Source organism: Cinclus cinclus, chromosome 14, assembly GCF_963662255.1.
Source record: "Cinclus cinclus chromosome 14, bCinCin1.1, whole genome shotgun sequence".
In the NCBI taxonomy this organism is placed as follows: Eukaryota; Metazoa; Chordata; class Aves; order Passeriformes; family Cinclidae; genus Cinclus; species Cinclus cinclus.
In genome coordinates, this window is record NC_085059.1 from 7,563,715 (window position 1) to 7,585,578 (window position 21,864).

The 21,864-nt window shown below is 40.7% G+C and overlaps 1 protein-coding gene across 5 annotated transcripts in view; it reads right to left on the reverse strand.

Moving 5' to 3' along the window:
• The window catches only part of TENM2 (teneurin transmembrane protein 2), a 480,855-nt gene that overhangs the window by 169,671 nt on the left and 289,320 nt on the right, over positions 1–21,864 (reverse strand). For all 5 annotated transcript variants that reach the window (XM_062502010.1, XM_062502009.1, XM_062502008.1 and 2 more), the window contains one exon: positions 2,141–2,375. In XM_062502010.1, the coding sequence (XP_062357994.1) occupies positions 2,141–2,375 (235 nt within the window). The remainder of the gene's footprint in view (positions 1–2,140; positions 2,376–21,864) is intronic.

A 21,864-nucleotide genomic window follows, 5' to 3' on the forward strand; every position in this document is an offset into this window, starting at 1 on the left:
ATTCTGGAAGTCTCAATGATTTCACAAGCATCAATTTCAGTCTTCTTCTGAGTTAATATTCTTGTGATGAAACTTGTCATCAAGCCCTGTCAGGTGTGTAATTTCAGAAAAGAACTAAAATCGATCCTGACGCAGCTCTGGAATAGTCTTGGAACACAGCAATTCTGCCAGGACATTTTCTAATAGCTTAATGCTTGCCTGTGATAAACCTGTCTTCCAAAAAGCTCCAATTAACTGTTGGGCATCCTGCAACCTCCAAAAATAACAGTATTCACAAAGTAACCTTTTGTCATCAACATGTACATATACACTCTCAGAGGTTGCAGGATAAGAAAAAGGAGAAGATCCAAAGTCAGCAGTAGCATTCACAGTCACCTCTGGCTGGGAACAGGTACAAAATCAGTAAAAAAACTCAGCCCGACAAATGCCCACTGCTGTGGTTCAGGGATGCCAGCATTATGGCAAAGAATCCTTTCGTGAATATCCCAAGGAATTCCCTCCAGGTAAAGTGATTGGTAAACTGGAACAATCTTGAGCCTTCAGAAATGACATATTTCAGCTATTGTTGTACAAGAACAATTCCATACAGGAAGAGGCAGACCAGGCACAGCAGGTGGCCCCTCTACACCAGAATTAAAAGTAAGTACTATTCCTGGGTAATGAACCACACAGCAAGAACCAGTCTGAGCTGAACAGGACCAACATTTCCCTCTTGTAATTCTTAGCAATAAAGAAAAAATTCAGGATGTCCAAATTAAGTTCTATAAAATAGCAGAAGTTCTCACAGAAGCAGAAGTTCAGAGTTGAGGTGTTTGTTTTGCTTTTTACCTTTTTTTTTTTTTTTCCAAAGTTAATGCCAAACCTTCAGTAAGCAAGAAACCCTTTCCTTTCCTATTTTGGCCATCTCAGCTGTGGATAAACTGAATTTGCTTTCCACTTTTTCACGGCACCCATGTTCCCATTTCAGCAGAGCAGGACAAAGTGAGGGCAGCCCCCTGTGCACATCCCAGCCCAGCACAGACTGGCACTGACTCCCTGCCCTTCCCAGGCTCATTTGCTCCCCATGGAGCTGTAAGCCACCACTGATTAACCACTGAGTAACAACAGCCTCGGTGCTGCCAGCTCCAACACAGCCACACCAGCTCCTCCCAGACAAGCAGTGTTTAATCAAATGTTGGAGGGGCTGGGCTGAGGCTGCATGGGAGTGTAACTCCCCCAAATGTGGCTACTTGGGGTGTAATCCACCTGGATTAAAGCATTAATGCCCCGTGAGGCTGCAAACCAAACCTAACATCCCAGAAGCTGTGGCAAGCGAGCAGCTGAAACCCTGGCACCAGCCAGTGCAGCCCAGCTCCTCCACCTGCTCACTGTGTTTATCACTCTCTGGGCAAGCAACACCACCCTGCTATTCCAAGCACTTTATTCAGCACCACAATGGCTAATTTTAAATTCTGAGAGATCAGCTCTGCCAACTCTGCTATTTAAAGTACAAGTTAAATATGTTTGACATTCCATACCCCAAATGACAACAAACCAGAATATTTAGACCAGCAGCATATCAGACATTTATTTATTTATTTCTCTGTCAAGCCTAAGTACTGCACCTTTTCATTTATATGCTGCTGTTTGCCCCACAGGCATCAAGCTGTTAACATGTGCAGAAGAGATTAAAATGAACTTGCATGCTGGATGAGGTATAAATTAAAATTATAGTACTGTCAGTCATGAATCTTGGATTGTTTCTCAAAGTCTCCCAAAATGCATAATGTCAAGTGAGCCTCTGTTTGTTGCTTCAGGAAAGGCAAAATGTATAATTTTTCAGTAGCACAGTCAATGTGAATTCCAAGTAAGTCGTCCCTGAGCCTGAGATATAAATATGCTGTACTAATCGCATGAGTTGTGTACGCAAGGAAGGTCCAAGTGAATAAAAGGCTTTAAAATGGGATGTGAGCAGCATTACTCACTGTGTACCTTCCAGTGCAAAGCGGGCTGGGGCTGCTGGATGTTCTAATGCCACCCGATCCCCACGCGGTGTCAGCCAAACCACCTCTGACACATGGAACACCAAACCAAGGGTTTTCTCTGTGCCCTTTGGAGGACCATCAGTGGCATCCCCCGGGTGTCCCTCCACACCACCCACCTGGTCTCGAGCGGGACGTTGCTGTTGAGCACCCAGCTGTCCTGGAGCTGCACGGACTCGGGGGTGGTGGCCAGGTCGTTGGGCGCCGGGGCGGGCGCGTGGATCTGGTTCCGACGATTGGTGAGAGAGTTCCTGTTGAGGGAGTTGGCAGAGGAATGATGATGGGACAGGGAATGGTTGTGAGGAGGAGGGAGAGGTGGCCTCAGCGTTGACTGGCTGTGATGATTTGAAGGGCCTAAAACAGAAAAGAAAAACAAATCACAAATGTGTGTGGTCACACTGCTCTCCTCGGCATTTTCAAGGGGCCGCTGCCTGGGAAAATAGACTGTGCCTCTTGGACCTGTGGGCATCAAAGCGTGGGCAAATCAGATCAGTGATTATCTGAGATCAGCAACACAAAACAGTGCTTTCAGCCTGCACAGCTGGCATGTGGACAAAGACCGTATTTAAATTTTAAAATACTTCTCTATGGATTCTCCCTAGAAAAAGTCTCCTCATGGAGCAGCCAGGACAGCAGCCTAGCTTGACCATTCCCTATATCAAGCAAGAGGAAATTTATACACCACCCCCTGTTTCTATCAGGAACTTTAAGCAGATGAACCTTAATGGATTAAAAACAGCTTTTGAGAATATTATCTTTAGGCTCCTATAAAACATAATCAGAGAAATAAAATCTTTCATTCACTGTATTTTACCAATCAGCTTCACATGAACAGGATTTCTGCCATCACAAGAAGATTAAACTCCAAATATGAAAAGAGAGCAACAAGGTAGTGATGGTATCTTTCATGTTATTCCATGTGATCAGGACTTAGTCTGTATTTTTCTATTTAGTAATGCCACAAACACACAGCAAGATCTGGAAATTATGCAACTCTTTCAGTCTCTTTCACTGAAAAATGACAGATTATATTTTTTAGTGATAAAGAAGGACATAAATTTTTATAATTCTTTGAGTACCAGCATGTTTGCATTGATAATGAAAAATATTTTTTCTAATCATTGAGGCAAATGGATTCAAATAACGGCATGTAAAGAAATCTGATAAGCAGGTGTCATTCTAACATTGTCACTTTTCTAAACATGAATGCAGACTGGTAAATAAGGTCATGTGCAATTCCACACACCGCAATAATTTATGTCTAATAAAAACAGCAAAAGAGAATAAAGAAAACAAACACTATGATGAACTGTATGCTTTAGACATTGTATCAAATTGTTTTCTAGTGAACATTAATCAGTAATAATAGAGAAATGAGAATTCTAATGATGCATGTTTGTTTTTAGAAACTGAAGCAAATTCTGTACTTAATGAATCAAATGTTAAAAAGGAAACATCACAAAACATCATTTGCAGCAAGACTGATCTTTGTCATATGAAACAAAGAAGTCTAGAAAAGCTGCTGAACTGAGTAATTGCTGTAAGTTAATTAAGGCCAATGTTTATAGAAAAAAAAAAAAAACAAATAAGCAAAAAATATCAAGACACAAAACAGCACCCCAAACCCAAACCTCAGAGCAGCAGGAGGGTATTTCAGCAGAAAGGAACCCTGAGCTGCAGCAGCACTTAGGGACATGGTTAGTGGTGACCTGCCAGGGCTGGTTTCAGGCTCACACTCGAGGATCTCAGGAGGCTTTTCCAGCCTGACTCGAGGGCTCTCTGCAACACCCCAGGGGCAGCTCTCTCCTGGCACTGCTCTGCAGACTGCCTGCCCCAGGGAAAAGCAGGGCAAGGGCCTCTTCCTAACAGCAGCACAGCCATGGAGCAGAGAGGGAACAGCCCTTCTGGGGAGAGGGTGCTCATTTTCTTCAGCATCTCTGAGGGCTTGGGGAAGCACGGGCTGGTGAGGAGCAGACCCAGGTTTACTGGGACTTACACAAGGGGAGTTCAGCTCCTCTGCCAAAAAACTTGAAGGAATGAATGATAATAAATTCTGCATCCTCTACATGTTGCCTTAAATCTGCACAGCAGTTTCTTGATGTTTTTTTGAATGTCTGTTGCCCCTGTGGGACAACACACACCCTGTGGGAATGTCAACTGCTCTAAATACAGTCACCTGCCATGAACACGTCCTACGGTTTAAGGCCATCATATACGCAGCTCTCCTCACTATCCTTGGCTAGTCTTACCTAAGCATAAAAGAGACTGTTAATTCAATACAGTTTGATGTTTAAAACCCCCATTTGGACCTCCAAGAACATCAAATCTCTAATCTGTAATAGGTCCTGAGCCATTTCACAACAGCACGCAGAGCAAGACACAGCAGGAAGAAAATGTGTTTGGACAATATCCACGTGCACAGAAGCTTAAGTGAAATTGCTCTCCTAGTCTGTGTTCTGACTTTAAACAAAGCATGTTTGGATTTGAATAAGTGAATATTTATCAGTGATAAAAAACAAATATGCGTCCTTGTGTTAATAGTTACTTCAAAAGATTCACCTGCTTCATGTTTTCTCAACTTACTTTAGATGCAGCTTTTCCTTCTCAAGGATAAGTACAAAAATCATACCCACATAAACAAAACAGTTTTGCTCTGAGAGCCACAGTAGCACCAGTTAAATAAAGACTCTGAATCTTGTCACCACACTATCATGGTGACTGGTCTTAAAAATGAGCCAAGTACACATCAGTAAGAATGAACAGCATTTCTGTAAAATTAAGGAAGCGAGAGCTGAAATCAGATTACCACAAATTATTTAATCTGCCTCAAGATTACGTAAGGTACTTCACAAATTGAGCTGTGCAAAGGCAACTGAACACACAGTAAAAAACTGTGTGTTCACAGTTACTGCAGCTGTAAAAAACTCTGAAATCTGGCACAAGACAAATGCAGCATTTAATATAGAAAAATACACAAATACCAATATTAACATCATATAGATATTATATAGCTTCTATTAAAATGTATAAAAGCTTATATATGTGTATATATATAAAGTACTAACTAGGGAGCATGCACACACTTGTGTATATGAGAGAGATAAAAGTTTAATACTCTGCTTCTTCATAAACCTGTTCAAATTAATCAAAAGCAGGAGCCGAACCCTGCTGGACTTGCCAGGGATATAAAATTGGATTCACATCTGAGCACTTCTTTATAAGCATCTTTGCCTAAATTAAAACTTCAGCAGCAGTACCTCCAAATCTGCTGAGCTCTGAAGTCCAGAGGAGTGAATCACTTGTCCCGAAATAAAGGATCCGACGGGATTGGCCCGATGGATCCCACGGCACGACATGCTCTGGCACCTGGAAGTTGTCTTTGATTTGAAAGCTTAAACACAATGAGTGTCTTGATGGAGTACATCTGGCTTTTTACATCAGGAAATAGATTTTAGTTTTGATACAGCAGTAGCCAGTATTGGTTTGGAGGAGAATACTGAGGAAATTATGCCTTTTTTTCAATTATTAGCTGGATTAGTCATTTCAGCAGGATACACTATACAAGCTCAAACATTTAGGATTTAAGGAAAGTCTTTCACAACCATAGTGAAAATCAGAGACCTGGAAATCTGAAATACTGGTACTTTCCACACTTAGGCTTTTTATTATTTTTTAATTTCTCATTTAAATTCACAAACAGACAACATATCTAATTCCAATCAATTTTAGTACACATTGATTGTGCTCAGCATTTTCAAAAAATCATGGCCTGGTGTCCACATAATCAACGTGTGATTCTTCAAGAGATCTTACTGTAGTCAAGAATATCAGCAGCACTCATTTCAAATTAGAAGCTGAGTGAGGGTAAATTGTGTTGTAATTAAGTAATCTGAGAATACCAAGTCTGATCTGTGTAGCTTTGGAGCAATCATATGCTATCCAATTGAATTATTTGGGTTTAATCAGAACCAAAATACTAAAAAAGAAAAAAAAAAATATTTTGCTCAGTTCATTCTTTTATCTGGTGAAACATTTAAACAAACCAGGCTAGCGCAGAGCACATCTTTCAGGAGCCTGTGCACCAGAACAGTCCTGTTGTGGCACAGCCTGGCAGCCCCAGGGCTCAGAGAGAGCCCCTGGATCTCCCAGAGCTGCAGGTACATCAGCAATGGCCAAGTGCTCCTGAGCACGCACTTCCCAACATCGCTGCTCAGCTTTGTGCAACTCAAATGTTGACTAAAATACAAAAGAAAATTCACATCTGCTTTGACATGGTCAAATTGTTTTCCGTAGCTCTTCCCAGGCTTTGGTACACTCACTTAACTCATGCACTAAATCCAAGCAACACGAGCCGAGGACAACAAGTTGATCCCCCACTGCAGAGATGAAATACAAAGCAGAAAAAGCAGCATCCCTAATCTGAGTAAAGCAATTGCTTCCCTGCATCCCAGTTCTTTGTCAATACTACCTCAAAAAAGAAATGGAGATTCTATCTTAGTTGTGCTGAATTACCCTCCGTGACATTAATAAATGCTAAAGAGACATTTATACCTCCTCATCATTCCTTTTCACAAAAGAACTGAAAGAAAAAACCCAAACATGTATTATTTTTCTGAAATGAACAATGACACAACTATTTCCTATTGCTTTAAACAATGCAAATAGTGAACAAAAAACCCCCAAAACCGAAGCTGATGAATTGAAAGAAAATAATTACAAAGCCCACAGACAGCCCTTGTCAGCCAGCATTAGAAAGCTCATCTGCAGCACTCCTGGTTCTTTATTCAAATCCCTCTGCCACACTGTTTTCTCAAGGAAACCACATCATCTGCCATCACAATGAGTAACGGGTGTTTCACAGAACCACAGGGCCACCTTCCAAGATAAATTCATCTTCCAAGGCAGCTCACATTACTCTGAGTCAGGGAGAACAGAACGCACTGGAATGCCCAGGAATGTGACAGTGTCACAGGAGCTGCTGTCTCCAGCCCCAGCCTTCAGTGAGCTTGGCAGGGTAGGACCAGGGCTCAGCAACACAGACTGGGCTTTCTGCTGTCTGCTTCAGTTCTCCTGTTTGTTCACTTTATTCTCTACATTGTTTTGTGGGAGGCTGTAGCTAAATGGCATCTCAATGTTCTGAAAATGTTTTCAACACATGTTGTAAAGAAAAAAGTTATCTCCTCCTAACCATGGATACCATTACCTCTCTGTCTTGCTGTTTTAAACTCAAGACATTTGCCAGGTGTTCCTTCTTTTGTCTGCCTGTTTTTTACACTCTTTGGGGCAAGAATAGGTTGAATGACTGGCTGTCATCCCAGACTGTACATTTCAAACTGAAAATTCAGTAAATATGTGATATGAAACAGTAAGTAACTTATCAGTGTCTGCCAGTGCATTGCAGCCATGTCCCCAGCACAATATTACAGTAGAGAATTAAATGTCGCTCTGACAAAAAATAAACAAAAAGAAAGATAGAAACAAACAAAACCCCCAAAACCAAACCAAAAAAATCAAAGTAAAACTATCCCATTGCTTGCCCACAATATCCAGTGTGCACAGTCATACAAGCAAAGACAAAACTAGATCCTTCACCAGGAGTCAAACCTAAGGGATTACAGTCATATAACCACTTTTCTCAAGTGAGGGCCATCCACAAAAAGGTTAAAACTCACGCCCTACAAAACAGTATTATCTGAGACACCAGTACTAATTACATTTGCTAAAATACATCACTTAAATATTCATTATCACACTGCATGAGGTGCACGGGCTGCATGAAATAATGTCTGGTCAATGGCAAATCACATCACTTCAATAATAATGCTTTATGCAGACTCAGTGTCCTGTGGTGCTTTATATATGTAATATATGTGTATGTTACACATATATGAAAAGGCAGGCACACTATTTCAAATTTTGCCTGTCATAAACATGAATCACAGAGGAGTTGGAGTTTTCTTCTTTCTAACTCCAAAACAGTCATCGCACATATTTTTCAATCTATCTGTTAATTTAGTTTCCCAATACTGATATAAACACAAAACATATTTCAGGGAGTTTAAGGATGTATTTATCTTCTTCAGCTCAGGTACATGAGCACCATCCACACTGTGTTTGAAGAAGGCACTGACGTAAGAACTAAAAAGAAAAGCAGGCATTTATACTTCTAAGCAATGAAGTTCATTATTACTGTCATCATTACTTTGGAACATTTTAGTGCGGAAAGGTAAATGTTCTCTAGATTTGGCTCTGCAGAATGGGAAAGAGCTGGACCCTGTCTAAAGACTCAGACAAATTCTTGCCTGAGCTCACGCAATTTGAAGCACTGGGTATCACACCAAAGTGAAAGTGAAGATTTTTCTGAACAGAGAGCAATTTCTAATCATAAATATTGAGGCCAGCGGTGGAACCTGGTGACATTTTCCTGATTAGGATTATGGCCTGAAAACTGCTGTTTCTCTGGCTGGTCTACAGGAGACCCTGGAAACTATCGTGGTGACATAAGAATAACTGTGCCGTAATTTCCAATTCACTGTGAGTCTCAAGTCAGGTGCAATAGAAATTCATCCCTGAAGCTGTTACAGCAGCACTTAGGATCTTGCATCACCCAGTGAGCTGGAACACATTTGGTTTCCAAGGGGCAAAAGAAATGCCAGTCATGGGTGGTTTAATGCAATGCACTACCTTGATTATTTCAGAAGTGTCGCAGAACAGATTACATGTTGTCCAAAACACTCTTTTTTTTTTTTGTTAAACCCAACCTCCTAAATATTTATACCAGAAAGAGTCTCTCAAAATGAATTTCCAAAGTAATTATGTCAGAAAGAAGATCTAAAAGGAAACTGAGCTTTTTAATAAATCAGCCTTCCAGGTGCTGCAGATCTTTAAGAGAAGGAATGATCTATCAGCAGAGTAATGATCTGGAATCTTTCTGTTGTTTGAGGAGTCAGTAAGGTCAAATTGCACCACTGAGAAGTTTGGCAGCTGAACCACAAATGGAACTAAATATATTGAACAAGGCTTTCAGCATCACGTAATTTCTCTGTTTCTGAGGCAGTATTATCATCTCTTCCCAGCAGCGCTAACTTTTTTCAACTTCTGAATTTTTTTCTTATTCCATCTTATATCACTGCCTTAGGACAACTCACCATAATGCACAGTGCACACCAATCTAGATTTTGTTTTTCAATTCAACAGCAGGATCAACAAAAATATTTTTCTTGTCTAACAGGAAAAAAAATTCTATCTTACCACAATGTTCTTCAATGGGTCTTCAAGGTTTGACCATTTTTTTCCAAAAATACTTACAATCTAACCCCTTTGGCCCCCCAAAAGCATGAAAACAATAATTTAAAACCGTTTTACTTTTAGGCTGAATTAAATTATAATCAAATGATGGAAATAAACACTGATATATAAGCATCATTAACATGAAGGCTCACTGACGTATACCAGCAAATACAACGTTCCTGGAGGAGCTACCTGGGAGAATTCAATTTCATAGCTCCTGGGAAGCCAGTTATTTACTATCTGGACCATCTGTTTCCCAACATGTACAACAGGTAAAAAATAATTTGTGTGCAATATATGGAAAAAGTGAGAGGAATGTTGCATAATTCTAGAGTAAAGAAAAGCAAATATGATGCAATGTACATGTTGCACCGGGTCAGGCTTTTCAATGGGTTATTTCTCTTTTTAAAAGCAGGCAAGATACAAGGAAGTACAAGACAGAAACAAGGATTTGTCTGCCTCCAGGGTACTGCAAGCTGCAATACTACATGACTGGCATTTCTTTCACAGGCAGTGAGATTTCATTGGAATTCTTTATTGGTTGTTATTGGACTAAAAAAAGGAAAGTCACAAACCATTCAGATAAGAAGCCCTGTTTAAGTTTCCTGACTTTTCAAGGTACCAGGGACGTTACCTTCTGCTACTACAAGTAAAAGATTCTGTTACTCAGGTGAAACCGTGGATTGATGAATAAAATACAGATTATTGTAAAGTGCTGTATGAAAGCCCTCACACGGTTTATCACTCAGCACATGAGCAAACATTAACCCAGCAAATCTTAAACAATTCTTTAAATAAAGTTTTTTCTGTGTGAAGGGGAAAAAAAGAAAACACAACAAACAAGTAAAAACCGACTGCAGCCCCCCAGTCAGACATGGCAAAACAGGAAAATGAACACAAGATGATTTCAGATGTGAGAATGACTGGCCTCTGTCACTGGGAACTCCTCAAAGCGCAGTGTCTGGTGTGAGTCTCTGCAGGGGCTGCTCCCAGGTGCCACCCCCGGAGCCCGGCCCAGCCCCAGGGATGCTCCCGGGCACTGCCGAGGGATGAAGGGCTCGGGGCAGGGCAGAGGAGCTGCAGCCGAGCCAGCCCAGTGCGGGGAAGGGCACTGCTGCTTTGGGAGCTGCTCCCACACCAAGCTGCTGGAGCGAACAGCTCCGTCCCAAACGGCCCTGCCTGCAGCTGGCTCCCGGTCCGCTCGGGGACCAGAAAATGGATTAGAGCAACACCAGCGTGCTGAGGCACCCCCAGAGCCTGTGCTAGCCAGCAATCCTCTCGACAGCGCTGCAGCAAATACTCATTACAGCTGCACTCACCACGGAAAAATCTCCTGCAAGCTAGAAACTCACTCTGCGGCACAGCAGGAAGGAAACAGCCCACTGAAAACTTTGTCTAGGGGGAAAAGACCAAGTGTTGTCTTCTCTAAATAGCACTACTGACATCTTACAGAGACTTAGTCCTTACCAAGACATTAAACCTCCATGTCATTCTCTATTACATGAGCTCGAAGAGACTTAGAAGAAGGCTATGTCTTTTCCATTTATTTTTAAAATTAAATACACCTGTCTAATCACTTACAATTAGTGAAACAGGAAGCACCATCAGTGCTCATCTCCCGGGGCTGTGCTTGCCTGCCTGCCACCCTGTGCCCAGTTCCCCCAGCACCATCACAGGGCAGCCCTGCTCTGGGCTGCCACTTCAAATATGCCCTCTCTTCCCTTGCCAGCGTGGGGAAGGCAATTTCCTGCCTGAAGAGGCTGTGTAATCATCCTGGCAGACACCGAACACTGGAGTGTTCCCACATTACCAGAACAAACAGAAAGCAGGGAGCTGAAATGCCTTCCAGCGATGCTGCTTGTTCCCAGTGTCAAGGGGAGAGGGAACAGCACAGCCCTGCCCATCACCTGCACTGAAAACATTTCTGAAAGCACAGCCTCACCCCAGCTACTCACACCAGCACCAGCTTTTCACGCCTGCTTCATCTCAAGGCCATGGTTTTATTTTTCTGAGCCCAGCAATGCAATGTAAAAGCCTCTCAAGTAAAAAGCCACAGAAATATGGTATTAATTGAGAAAGGAGGGAACAGATTCCAGTTCCCACTTAAGGTATAAAAAACAGCTATCATAATTGCATTATACACTGTTTCTTCCCTTAGAATATCTGAGGCTGCCACAGAACTAAGTGGTGTTTAATACTGTGAAAAGAAAATGAAAAAAAAAAAAAAAATCCCTCTCAAGTGCCACGCTGCATTGATAATCATGACAGTGGCAATACTAAAGAAGAATTTAAAACTGGGAAAAGAGGATGACCACAATATTTTATCCTACTAAAGATACAGGAGACAAGAGAGAAGTTAATTATCAAGATTTCAATTTGGGTAAAACCTCTGTCACTCTGTAAAAATTGCTGGCAGCTTTTTCTAATCAAAACCTGTGTCTGAAATCTCTGCTTTACCCTAAGTGTGGATTGCTGGAATCCCTTGGACAGAAAAGGTTCAAGACAGGTAAAGCCATAATATGACAGATGAATTTCAGCAAACCCACAGACCAAGGAAGAAAAGGTTTTGACACTGAAATTGGCTTGTGAAATCATGGCAGAGGAGAGAAGATGAGCATTCTGCAATCAGTCAGATAATTCAACTTCTTTGAGACATGGGGCAAGGAAAGAGTCAGAAAAAGAGAAGGAAAAAAGACACAAAATAAACGTGTCCTGAGAGCTCTTTCAGAAGCTTCTTCCACAGAGAAATGAAGCTTTTGACAGTCACATGTGATACATGTACGGGCCAAATTCAGATCAGCAGGGAGTTATCAGCACACGAGAGTAGAAGCTCACTGACACCCTGGTCTATACCATATAATGCTTGGACAGAGTAAATTTGGATCAGATTTAGTCTGATACACCTGGATCAAGAGTCTCCCACTCCACACGGTGTGAAGCAGTCTCAGGGACCCATTGTTGTTTCCTCTCATGAGCCCACCAGAAGAACAAGCCTGTTTGCATTAATCTGCCAACACTTCCAAGACAGCAGATATTGAATTGCAATTCTTTATATACAGAATGACAGCATACAATCTTCCTATTTTAAATTAATATGCAAGAAAAATCTGTGTTTAGTCTTCCATAGAGACACGCTTAGTACATCAAGACTTTTCTTCACAGACCTTCTATGAACCACATTGTCAGAGGAACATTCAGGAAAAGATCTGTTGTCATGCTTAAGAAATTCCAGAGCAAAGAGGATTATTTTTCCTCCTAAACATGTGTAGTGTTTAAGGTGAAATTTGTTTTTGTTATATCCTTACCAGTAAATTACAGATATCTATAGTTTTAGGTAGTGGGATACTTACTAGGTGTCCATATTTAACGCTGAATGAATGAACATCAAATTACTTCAAAAAATAAAGTTATCTGATTAAATTATTGCTGTTGGATAGCTGTGAGTCTCCATACCAGCAACAGCTACCTTACAAATAATTAATAATAATAATAATAATAATAATAATAATAATAATAATAATAATATATAGGCATTACATTTTAGGTTTTTGTGTGTGTGGTTATGTGTGAAAGATTTTAGTTTACACTCATTTATCAACTCAGACAACTTCACTAATGGGGGAATTTATTCTGACAACAAGAAATCAGACTGCACCTTCAGAAGGTTATCAGAAGGTGGGTACATGTACATCTGGACCAGGAATAAGCATAATTTTTTAACACAGTTCTTAAAAATTAGGGTTTTCTTATACATAGTTCTAAAGGAATATGATGCCCACATAGAAAATATTTTATTTCAAATGAATGCATCTGAAAGAAATATTTACAAACATGGGAACGCAGAGGAGACATTAAACTGGACAGTTAATCATGGTAGAGAAAGGGACCTTAAACCAAATAATGTTGTACTCTGGCAATGTCAGCTGTGGAGGTTTTATATCTTAAAAGTGATTGCAGTCAATGTCAAGCACATGGAAATGATCTATACCAACAACCAGAATGTAACAATACTGATAACACTGAGAGTTCTCTACAGAATCTCTGCTGTGTGCTCTTTTCATGTGCTTCACAAATAAAGCCCAGTAAGGTAAGGACATTATCAGAATTCCACGTGACAAAGTGAAACAGAGAGCAAAGAGCTCACAAGGAATTGTGTGACCAAACCCTGGTCCACTAGTTTCACCAAGATCTTCTTCTTCTTCCAACAGGACTTCCATATCTGACACATTGCTCCAGTCACAACAAAATAAAACACGTGAAAATTAGTTCTGGTGGGTGCTGACAGAAATTTTAACTATTGTTTCAAACAGGTTTGGTTTGGGTGTTTGTTTGTTTTTTAAAAGCAGAGTATTTCAAAAACACCTCTCAGTAAGCAGAAACAAATGAGGAAACTTCTACATTGGATGAAGATCCAGAAATGCAGTATTGTTCTGCCAGACCTGTTAGAGCTGTTAAAAAAACCCCAACAACATAAACCCCCAAACCAATGTCACACAGCTGATCATCGATTTTTCCAGTGATAAATAACACAAGCCCCACCCATTGGGGTGGTTTAGATTTTTAAGCTAATGTCCAATGAGTATAAATGTATTTTATATATTTATATACAAGAGCAAAAACTACCCCCTACAGGGCATGCAAGCCAGTTGTCCTTAAAGCCTGTAGACTGATCTATGCAGATTTTCTGCATCATAAAATATTCTGGAATAAAACTCAAACTGCACATCACTGTAGGATGCTGACAGGCATCTTGATCTGGTTTCACTATTTCAATTTAGCTGCATATTGTCTGATACTGTTTGATACTGCTCAGGGAAATATGACAAGCTGTGCCACGAATGGAAGGGAAGAGAACCAACTCTCTGTTGCTGTACATTATATTTTTATTAACTGAGACTCCACAAAACTCAAAATTTATGAAATACTGAAGAAAAATTATTAAATTATTCATCAGTGATAAGACAATTAAGAAGCAAACCAAGGAGCAAGTGGAAGCTTGATCCTGAGGGAGAACAGCTGGTCTTCTCATTAAAACTATGTTTTGGCAGCAAAATACCCTCTGAACAGAGGGAACCTGCTGCGAAAGCAGCCTCCGATTCAAATTTAGGAGCAAGTGACACAGAGAGGCTGATGTGAAGAGCAAGGTGGTGCTCTCCGGGTAGCAGTGTGTGCCTGGTGCCAGCCACACTCCCCTGCCCCTGGCAAAGAGCTGAAGTGACTTTACCGTGCTTTGGAGCCACGACGGCACGTGGAAGCTGATCAGCCACTTTGCGCTGATGCACCAGACTACAAAGAAATTAACTCAGAACTCAAGGAAAAATGTTATTTGTACCAAATCAGCCAAGAGCTGAGCACAGAGTCCAGCGGTGAGGACGGTGCCTCCATCACTGAGTCACCCCCTGCTCCTGCCTCAGATGCCTCGTTCATCAACCTGCAGAGCCGCAGAGCCCGGAGGGCCCTGGGTCAGCCCATCCCGGGAAGTCGCCCCAGCAGGAGCGGTCCTGTGCGGGATGCGCTGCACGCCAGCGCTGCCCATCTGCACTGCGGGCACGGCCAAAGGGATATTCCACCTCTGGGGCTGTGATGGGCCAGGGGCTGCAACAGAACCCTGTGATGCGACAGACACAGGCAGCCTTGCAGAGGTGGAGAAGAGAAGGAAAGGGAATGAGAAAGGGAAGAGAGACGCAAATGCTTTTCTATGAAGGTGAAGAAAGAGAAAGGAGACCCTGCTGCAACAGGCTGGGCCCCCTCTGGGGGGGTCTGAGAAACTCTTCGTGGAGTATCATTGCTCCTTTCCTTCTTGTCCCTAATATTTTGAGGATTGTGGGATTTTTTAAGCTTGTGTTTTTTTCTCATACTTTCCTTTTGTGGTTTTAATACTTACCCTGTCTTGCCATCAATAGTTCAAGAGATTTGCCCCTTGGCCCTTACAGTCCATCCTCCACGATCACCCACCTTAAACACTCAGTCAAATAAAAACACACTGATAAACCAGATCACACCCACAAAAATGCAAAGGACCTCTTATGATCCCATTGCTGAAATACACAGTGACTAAGTAGTAAGATCTGTGTTCTTTAAATATAATATTCTTAAAATATGTCTGCAGAAAAAAAATAAAAAACAAAACCCAAACATTTCTGTAGCATCTGCTGAAATATGCAATCCCTACTCACTGGCATGTCTTGTTCTAGATGTTTGAGAATTTTTTTCAAGTAACATCAAGGTCCATAATTTTTGTTGCGACATAGAAACAAAAAATCAGATGCTCCATCCTAATTTTGGACAAACTTACATCCTAGTTAGATAAAAAAATGGTAGTTTTCCTTCCTTAATGCCATCCTCTTGCCTGTATTTCTCCGTGTGTGTGAAGTATCTTTACAGCTGAAAGCAGAAAGACACAACAGGTTTCTTCGTAGTCAAATAATTGTGCTTAAAATTGTTACTCCAGTTCTTGCAAAGATTCAAGTATCTTGCAGAACTGGCAGGAATTCTGACATGCCTGTACAACACCAAATTACTTTCAGCCTGCTTCAAAACCTGATTGATCACATGAAATATAACAAGTACTACTCCAATCTTCCTGTACCTATTTGTTCATGTAGGTTAGCTAGCAAAAGAAGCATGTTAGCCTCTTCTCTGTTCCAGATACGTCATACCAAAGTGGGTTTTGCATAAAGAGAAATGGCATGCTACTATCTTTGTAACATTTTTAGAGCCTTGGTTATAAATACTTCAGATGATGCTCAGACAGAAACTCAAGTGATGCAGATTTCAGCTCTTCTCATGAACAGCAGGGAGAGTTACAGATTTAGTTTGATTTGGACCTACACTAACTTACCCCAGATGATCAACAAAAAGGAGAGCATAGCTAAAATAAAATTTCTGATGGGATGGCCTTTATACATATCACATTAAAATGTATTAGGTACTCAGAGGTATCTGGACATTCACGGGTACTGAATGTACAGCTACACACAGGGCAACACTGATGTACAAAAACAGGAGCACATAATGAGCAGGTGAAGCAAAGAATCCTGTGTGGGGCTCTTGGTGGGGCCAGGCTGGGCTGTTGGGGCTGGTACAGCCCTGCCCTGGGAGAGCCCTCTCGGCCCAGAGCCAGCACAGGGAGGGAAGAGAAGCTGGAATGTGGCTGGGGGAAAGGAGGGGGTGGCCAAGGCAATGCAGGATCCACTGCCTGCACCTTTCTCAGGTGAGAGAGAGCTACAAAGGGACACAACCACGAGGGCAGACCAGGAAAGTTGGAAAATAAGTAAATAAAACATAGCAGAGCCCCAAGACAGTTGCATTTTTCTTTAGGCAAAATTTAGAGTTAAAAAAAAACCCAAACCCAAAAACCCAAAAAACCGGGGCAGGGAGAGAACAACCAGGAGACCTGTGAAGGACAGGACAAGGGAAGTGCATGGGCAGGAGGAGTCAGTACTGAGTGGGGTAAACTCTGCTTCCCACTTCAGCCGTACCTAGGGAGCTGTATCACACAGAACCAGCTCAAATATTGTAGACATATCTGTATCTGTAATTATTTACAAATTTATGCCTTTTTGATTAGTGCTACAGATGTGAGCAGTTGGTTTTATGTAAACCTTCTCCTCAGACGAGCAATACCACCTTGTTTCCTGCTTCAGAGACATTACTCCAAGGATAAGACATATCCTTCTTAAACCTTACTGTTATTTCAGAGGGTTCAGAAAATAGGGAGTCCACAGCTAAATTAACCAGCAAATTAAAAAGATACTTTCATGGACACATCCTTATTCTTTACCACTATACCTTTTGCAAAAGTAAATTCTTTTTCTTTCTCAAGAAGGAACAGTTTTTGCAAACAATGTTTCTGTTAAGGGAAAAAAACCAAACCCACGATCTTAAGCTGTGTTAAAAAAATTATTTAAATTCTGCTACTTAACACATTTTATTTGGAGGGCCAGCCTCACTCAAAGGAGCAAAGACTAATAAAAGAATTCTTTTAACCCCAAACATTTCAAGATACCATTTTTTAGTCAATCCTATTCAAAGCAACCAATGAAAAGACAAAAATAATATTTTTTTTATGTTATTCTATACTCGTAAAAACCAAGACTTTTTTTTTTTTTTCCTAAGCTAACAAACTGAGCCATCTCTTTTTTATGCATTAACAATTAATATGAGTTCTGCTTATAGACATCTGTAATGCTTTGGGCTGTATTTATGGTGTGATAATTGTCATTTTGAGACACAGAACACCAAGATGACAGAAAGACATAGCTGAACTGTTCACTATCTAAGGGACAACACTGCTATCATGTTCAAAATACTCCCCCAAGCAATGAAAACTTTCATAAATCTTTTTTTTTTCTACCACTGCTGTCAGTTTCTATTTTTGCCTGTGGCTGAATGTGATTATAATCTGTTTCCAGCATACAAGAAAACAAAGTGATCTAGAATATAATGAGTGGGGAACATTTTGGAGCCCTCCTGAGCTGCAGGATATTTCCAGCTGCTAACAGAGCTGATAACAGACTTAATAGAGCTAATGATTTCTAATACCACTAACACAAGGCTATTTTCACAGTGGGTAAATAATGACTCTTTTGTTTTGGAAATAGTTAAGGAGTCATGTAGATGCTTGATAAGTACATGATACAGTATAAATGCTGCAATATTTGGGTAACTAATGGTGGATTACACCATAGCTAGAAGATAATATACTTCTGTATTTCCTTCTAAGAACTTAAAAGTTTATAACCCTGTTAAGACCAGGGTGACAGCAAGGAGATTTCACTGTAAGCAATTACAAGTAATGTTTTAATTTAAGCATAAAAAAGCATCCATTTGTTTCAGTGCACTGCATCTTTGTTTTTATGTTGGTAATTAATATTACAAATCTTCACTAGAAATAAAATAAAAACTAATTGGGTAGTAAAAGAAATTTTCTTGAGAACTGAACGCAAAAACTGCATCAATGGGGCAAACTATGAACAGCACATATGCCTTCAGTGTTTAACTTAATCATGGCTGCATGTTTCTGGTGAAGAATAACAATATTTGCTTGGTTTACTCCTTTCCCAGTGTGCAACCTGTGTTCCCCATTCAAGGGCCTGTGCTTCCATCAAAGAGAATTCCACTTCATAGGCTTCAAGATTCCTTGCAGGTTTTTTTTGTATGACATTATACAGAAAAAAAATTCCCTATGGTAAAAATGCATTTCTTCTTCCCTCTTCTTCTCTCCAGAAGTTACCTTCCTATAGAGGCTGCACATATGGATCTCATATTTTTCCTTCAAGAAATTTGAACATTATTTCATATTAAATTCATGGTGGCTGTAAGGAGTGTTTGGGGCTTCCATCCTACTCTCTGCAGCACTTTGCATGCCCAGTGCCCCTGCAGTTTTACTGCTTTCTGAGCTTTCTCACCTGTATCCAATCCCAAACAGGATTCCCTGGATGGGGCTGTGTTTGCACATGTCCCTCTGTCACCCAAATGGGTGGTGTCAATCAAGCTGTTAACAATCCAAACTTCTTAATGGGAACAAAGAAATAATGATAACTCTGATTAAGGCAAAAATGTAAGGTTTAAATAAAATGATTCAAGCTAGGCAGAGCTTTTCAAGTCAAAATGAAAGAAATAAAAGGACTTATAGTGCGAATGGAGGATAATAAATTGTGTAATGCAATGAAGCAATATCTACCCATTATAAACTTTATAGATTTTAGGAAAGCAGATTATAACCCCCATTGTGATTCATTTTCACATATCTTGAAATATTACAGGAAGCCGGCAAAAATAATTAAATTTATCTAACTATTTCAAGGTATGGCTTCACTGGTTAAAGAAAATGCAAACTTAAGCAAAGAGTCTGATACAGCTGCTGGTGTCAAACTGAGAATGCAATCTCTTCTCTGGTTTGTTACTGCCATTGCTTCATTATGAGAAGAAATTGTAGATTTGAACAACAGAAATATTTCATGGTCTCAGAGTTAATATCAGATTTTGTTTGTGCTGGTGGTACAGCAGTTCTAAATGACAGGTCAAACATGCAAGGAACAGCACGAGATTATTCCACATCACAAATAAATCGGGTTGAGTATTGTGAAAAATACATCCAGTAGGGGCTCCAGTTTTCAAATCAGGTTTTGTATCAGAAGGCCAAGAAATACAGGGTTTGTAAATTCATATATTTGACAGGCACGAGCAAGTAAATGAATTTAACCATAAGGAAACAATACCATGATCAAGTAACGTGACAACTGTAATCACTAACTTCAGTGACTTGTTCAAATATTTATTCTCCCTTGGCAGAGAGACAGGGAAACAGGAAAGCCACCAGATACTGACACTTTCAGAAAATATTAGGTATCATATTAATTGAACACTTAAACACTAATACTCAGAAATCCACCTTTTTTTCCTTTTTTTTTTTTTTTTTTTTGGTAGCAGAAATAAAGACAAATTTGAGAGATGTAAAAATCTAAGCTAGAGCAGAGAACACAGCAGGCATAACGCTGGCAATCTGAGACAGATGTCAAAGGCCTACACAATGTAAAAACCAAGAATATTGAGCAAGTTTGAGAACAAGATGGCTAAGCTGCTCAAAGAATAAGAATTAAGGATTGCTTAATTAAAAACCACTACAGTATCACAGGGCAGAGCTATATTACATGCATTAGCATATAAAAAATGAAAAAGTAGGTATTTTGGAGATCAAGGAGCTCTTCTGTATTGATACACGAGTTGTAATGCCAAAGAAAATTAGATTCAAACATGTAGATCAGGAATTTACAATGGGAGTAGATAGCTGTTAAAGAATAAGGTAATAACCAGTCAGTGAATTCAACATTTTTACATGGAAATGTCTAAGGAATGGAAAAAGTCTAGTAGAGAATACATAACAAAAGGTCTTGAAAACTGAGAAGATACAGCGGAAACAAATCTTGCTAAGTCTAAAAGCAACCACATTTTCTTAAAAATAATTAAAATACAATGCACTAGGCAGTGCTTCAAAGGGAAGCAGAGCTATGTAACAGGTGGTGGGACAGAAGATGCAATTCAGTGTTGACAAATGCAAAAGCAACTTAAATTTTTTCTACGAAATGCTGATTACTGAAATGAACACCAAGAAGAAAAAGGTGTGGAAGGATGAATTTTTGTGAGCAGACCAAGGAAAAAAGCATAATGCAGTGAATACTCCAGGATAACATTCTACATTCGTAACAATGGAGGAAAATAAAAATGCAGTGTATCTGCTATGCTGTGACATCAAGTGCTGCATCCTGTTACAGAAGAGAAAGACAGCCAGGGGCCCACTTACACATGCCTTGTGCAAACACCAGAAATGAGCCAAGTCAGGAAACACAGTGTTATTCACTCACACTGGCTGAAAGGTGATCTGTGTTAGCCCTCATCCATCCTGCCTCATTCCTGCTTAGCCTTGAGAAACAAGCAGAAAAGTGGCTATTTAACACAACTGTTGTCTGTCTGTAAACCTAGATTAGCATTTAGCCTCGGAACCTGCCAGCGTCCTCCCTGCAGACAGAGCTGAGCTGAGCTGGGCTCTCTGGGAGCAGAGGCAACAGAATTCCCAAGGACCCAAACACACAACCTGCTGGGACCCAGGGAAAACCGTGTTCCCAAAACTCTGAGAACTCTGCATTTGCAATTGGGCCCTACAGAACACAATCCCAGTATTTATTGACTGCCCTCGAAAAGCTTCCCCTCTGTCTCAATGTGGACTCAGATAAGAAATCTTACTCTGTTAGAAAACTAAGAATTGAAAAAATCTACAGGATGTGCAGACACACATATTCGTTGCTCGAGTCTCAGCTGAGTGAAGTCAGTGTTTCAAAATCAGTCAGTGTCTTCAGTGTATTCTTCAACCACTGTTTTAACAAGACACACATGCATATCTGACTAAGGCAGCCAGGAGCAGGCACTTGCTGTAATGTCAGCATTTGAAGACAAGCACAGAATTTGGCCACATTTTTATATGTCTTTGACTAATAAACCTGAGCAAAGGGTCAGGTAGCCAAAAGGTGGCTTCTGACTGACTTCCCAGACACAGTCATGAATACAATCAGTGGTTTCAGACCTGGAAGTCAGGTACACTGCTCCTGCTCAGGACAGGTGCTCTTCCAGCAATCACAGCCCAACATTTCTTCTGAAGATTGCCTGTGCTGCCAAAACACACAGAAACACACTTCTCTACTGGCATAGATCCACAACTGTGTGGCAAATCCAAACATTGGGTTCCAATAACCTGTTGATCAAGCCCAATGTGTAATTTCCCAACTGTGAAGGGGTGTTTCAAAAAGGCTGTGTGCACACTCACTGTGCAGGAACAGATTCCTGCCTGAATGCTTCTCAACTGTCTCAGAAACATTTCCTCCCGCCCCTGTGGCCTTTCCCATGTGGGCACGATGGTCAAGATCCAGTGCCCAGGGGACAGGGCACAGGCCAGCTTGGGACATTCCAAGCTCTTCAGTGACTGCAGGCATCTGGTGGCTCAGTTTCCCTCTGGTTCACCCTAAAGGATCCCTAAGTCGTCCACGGGAATGAGGTA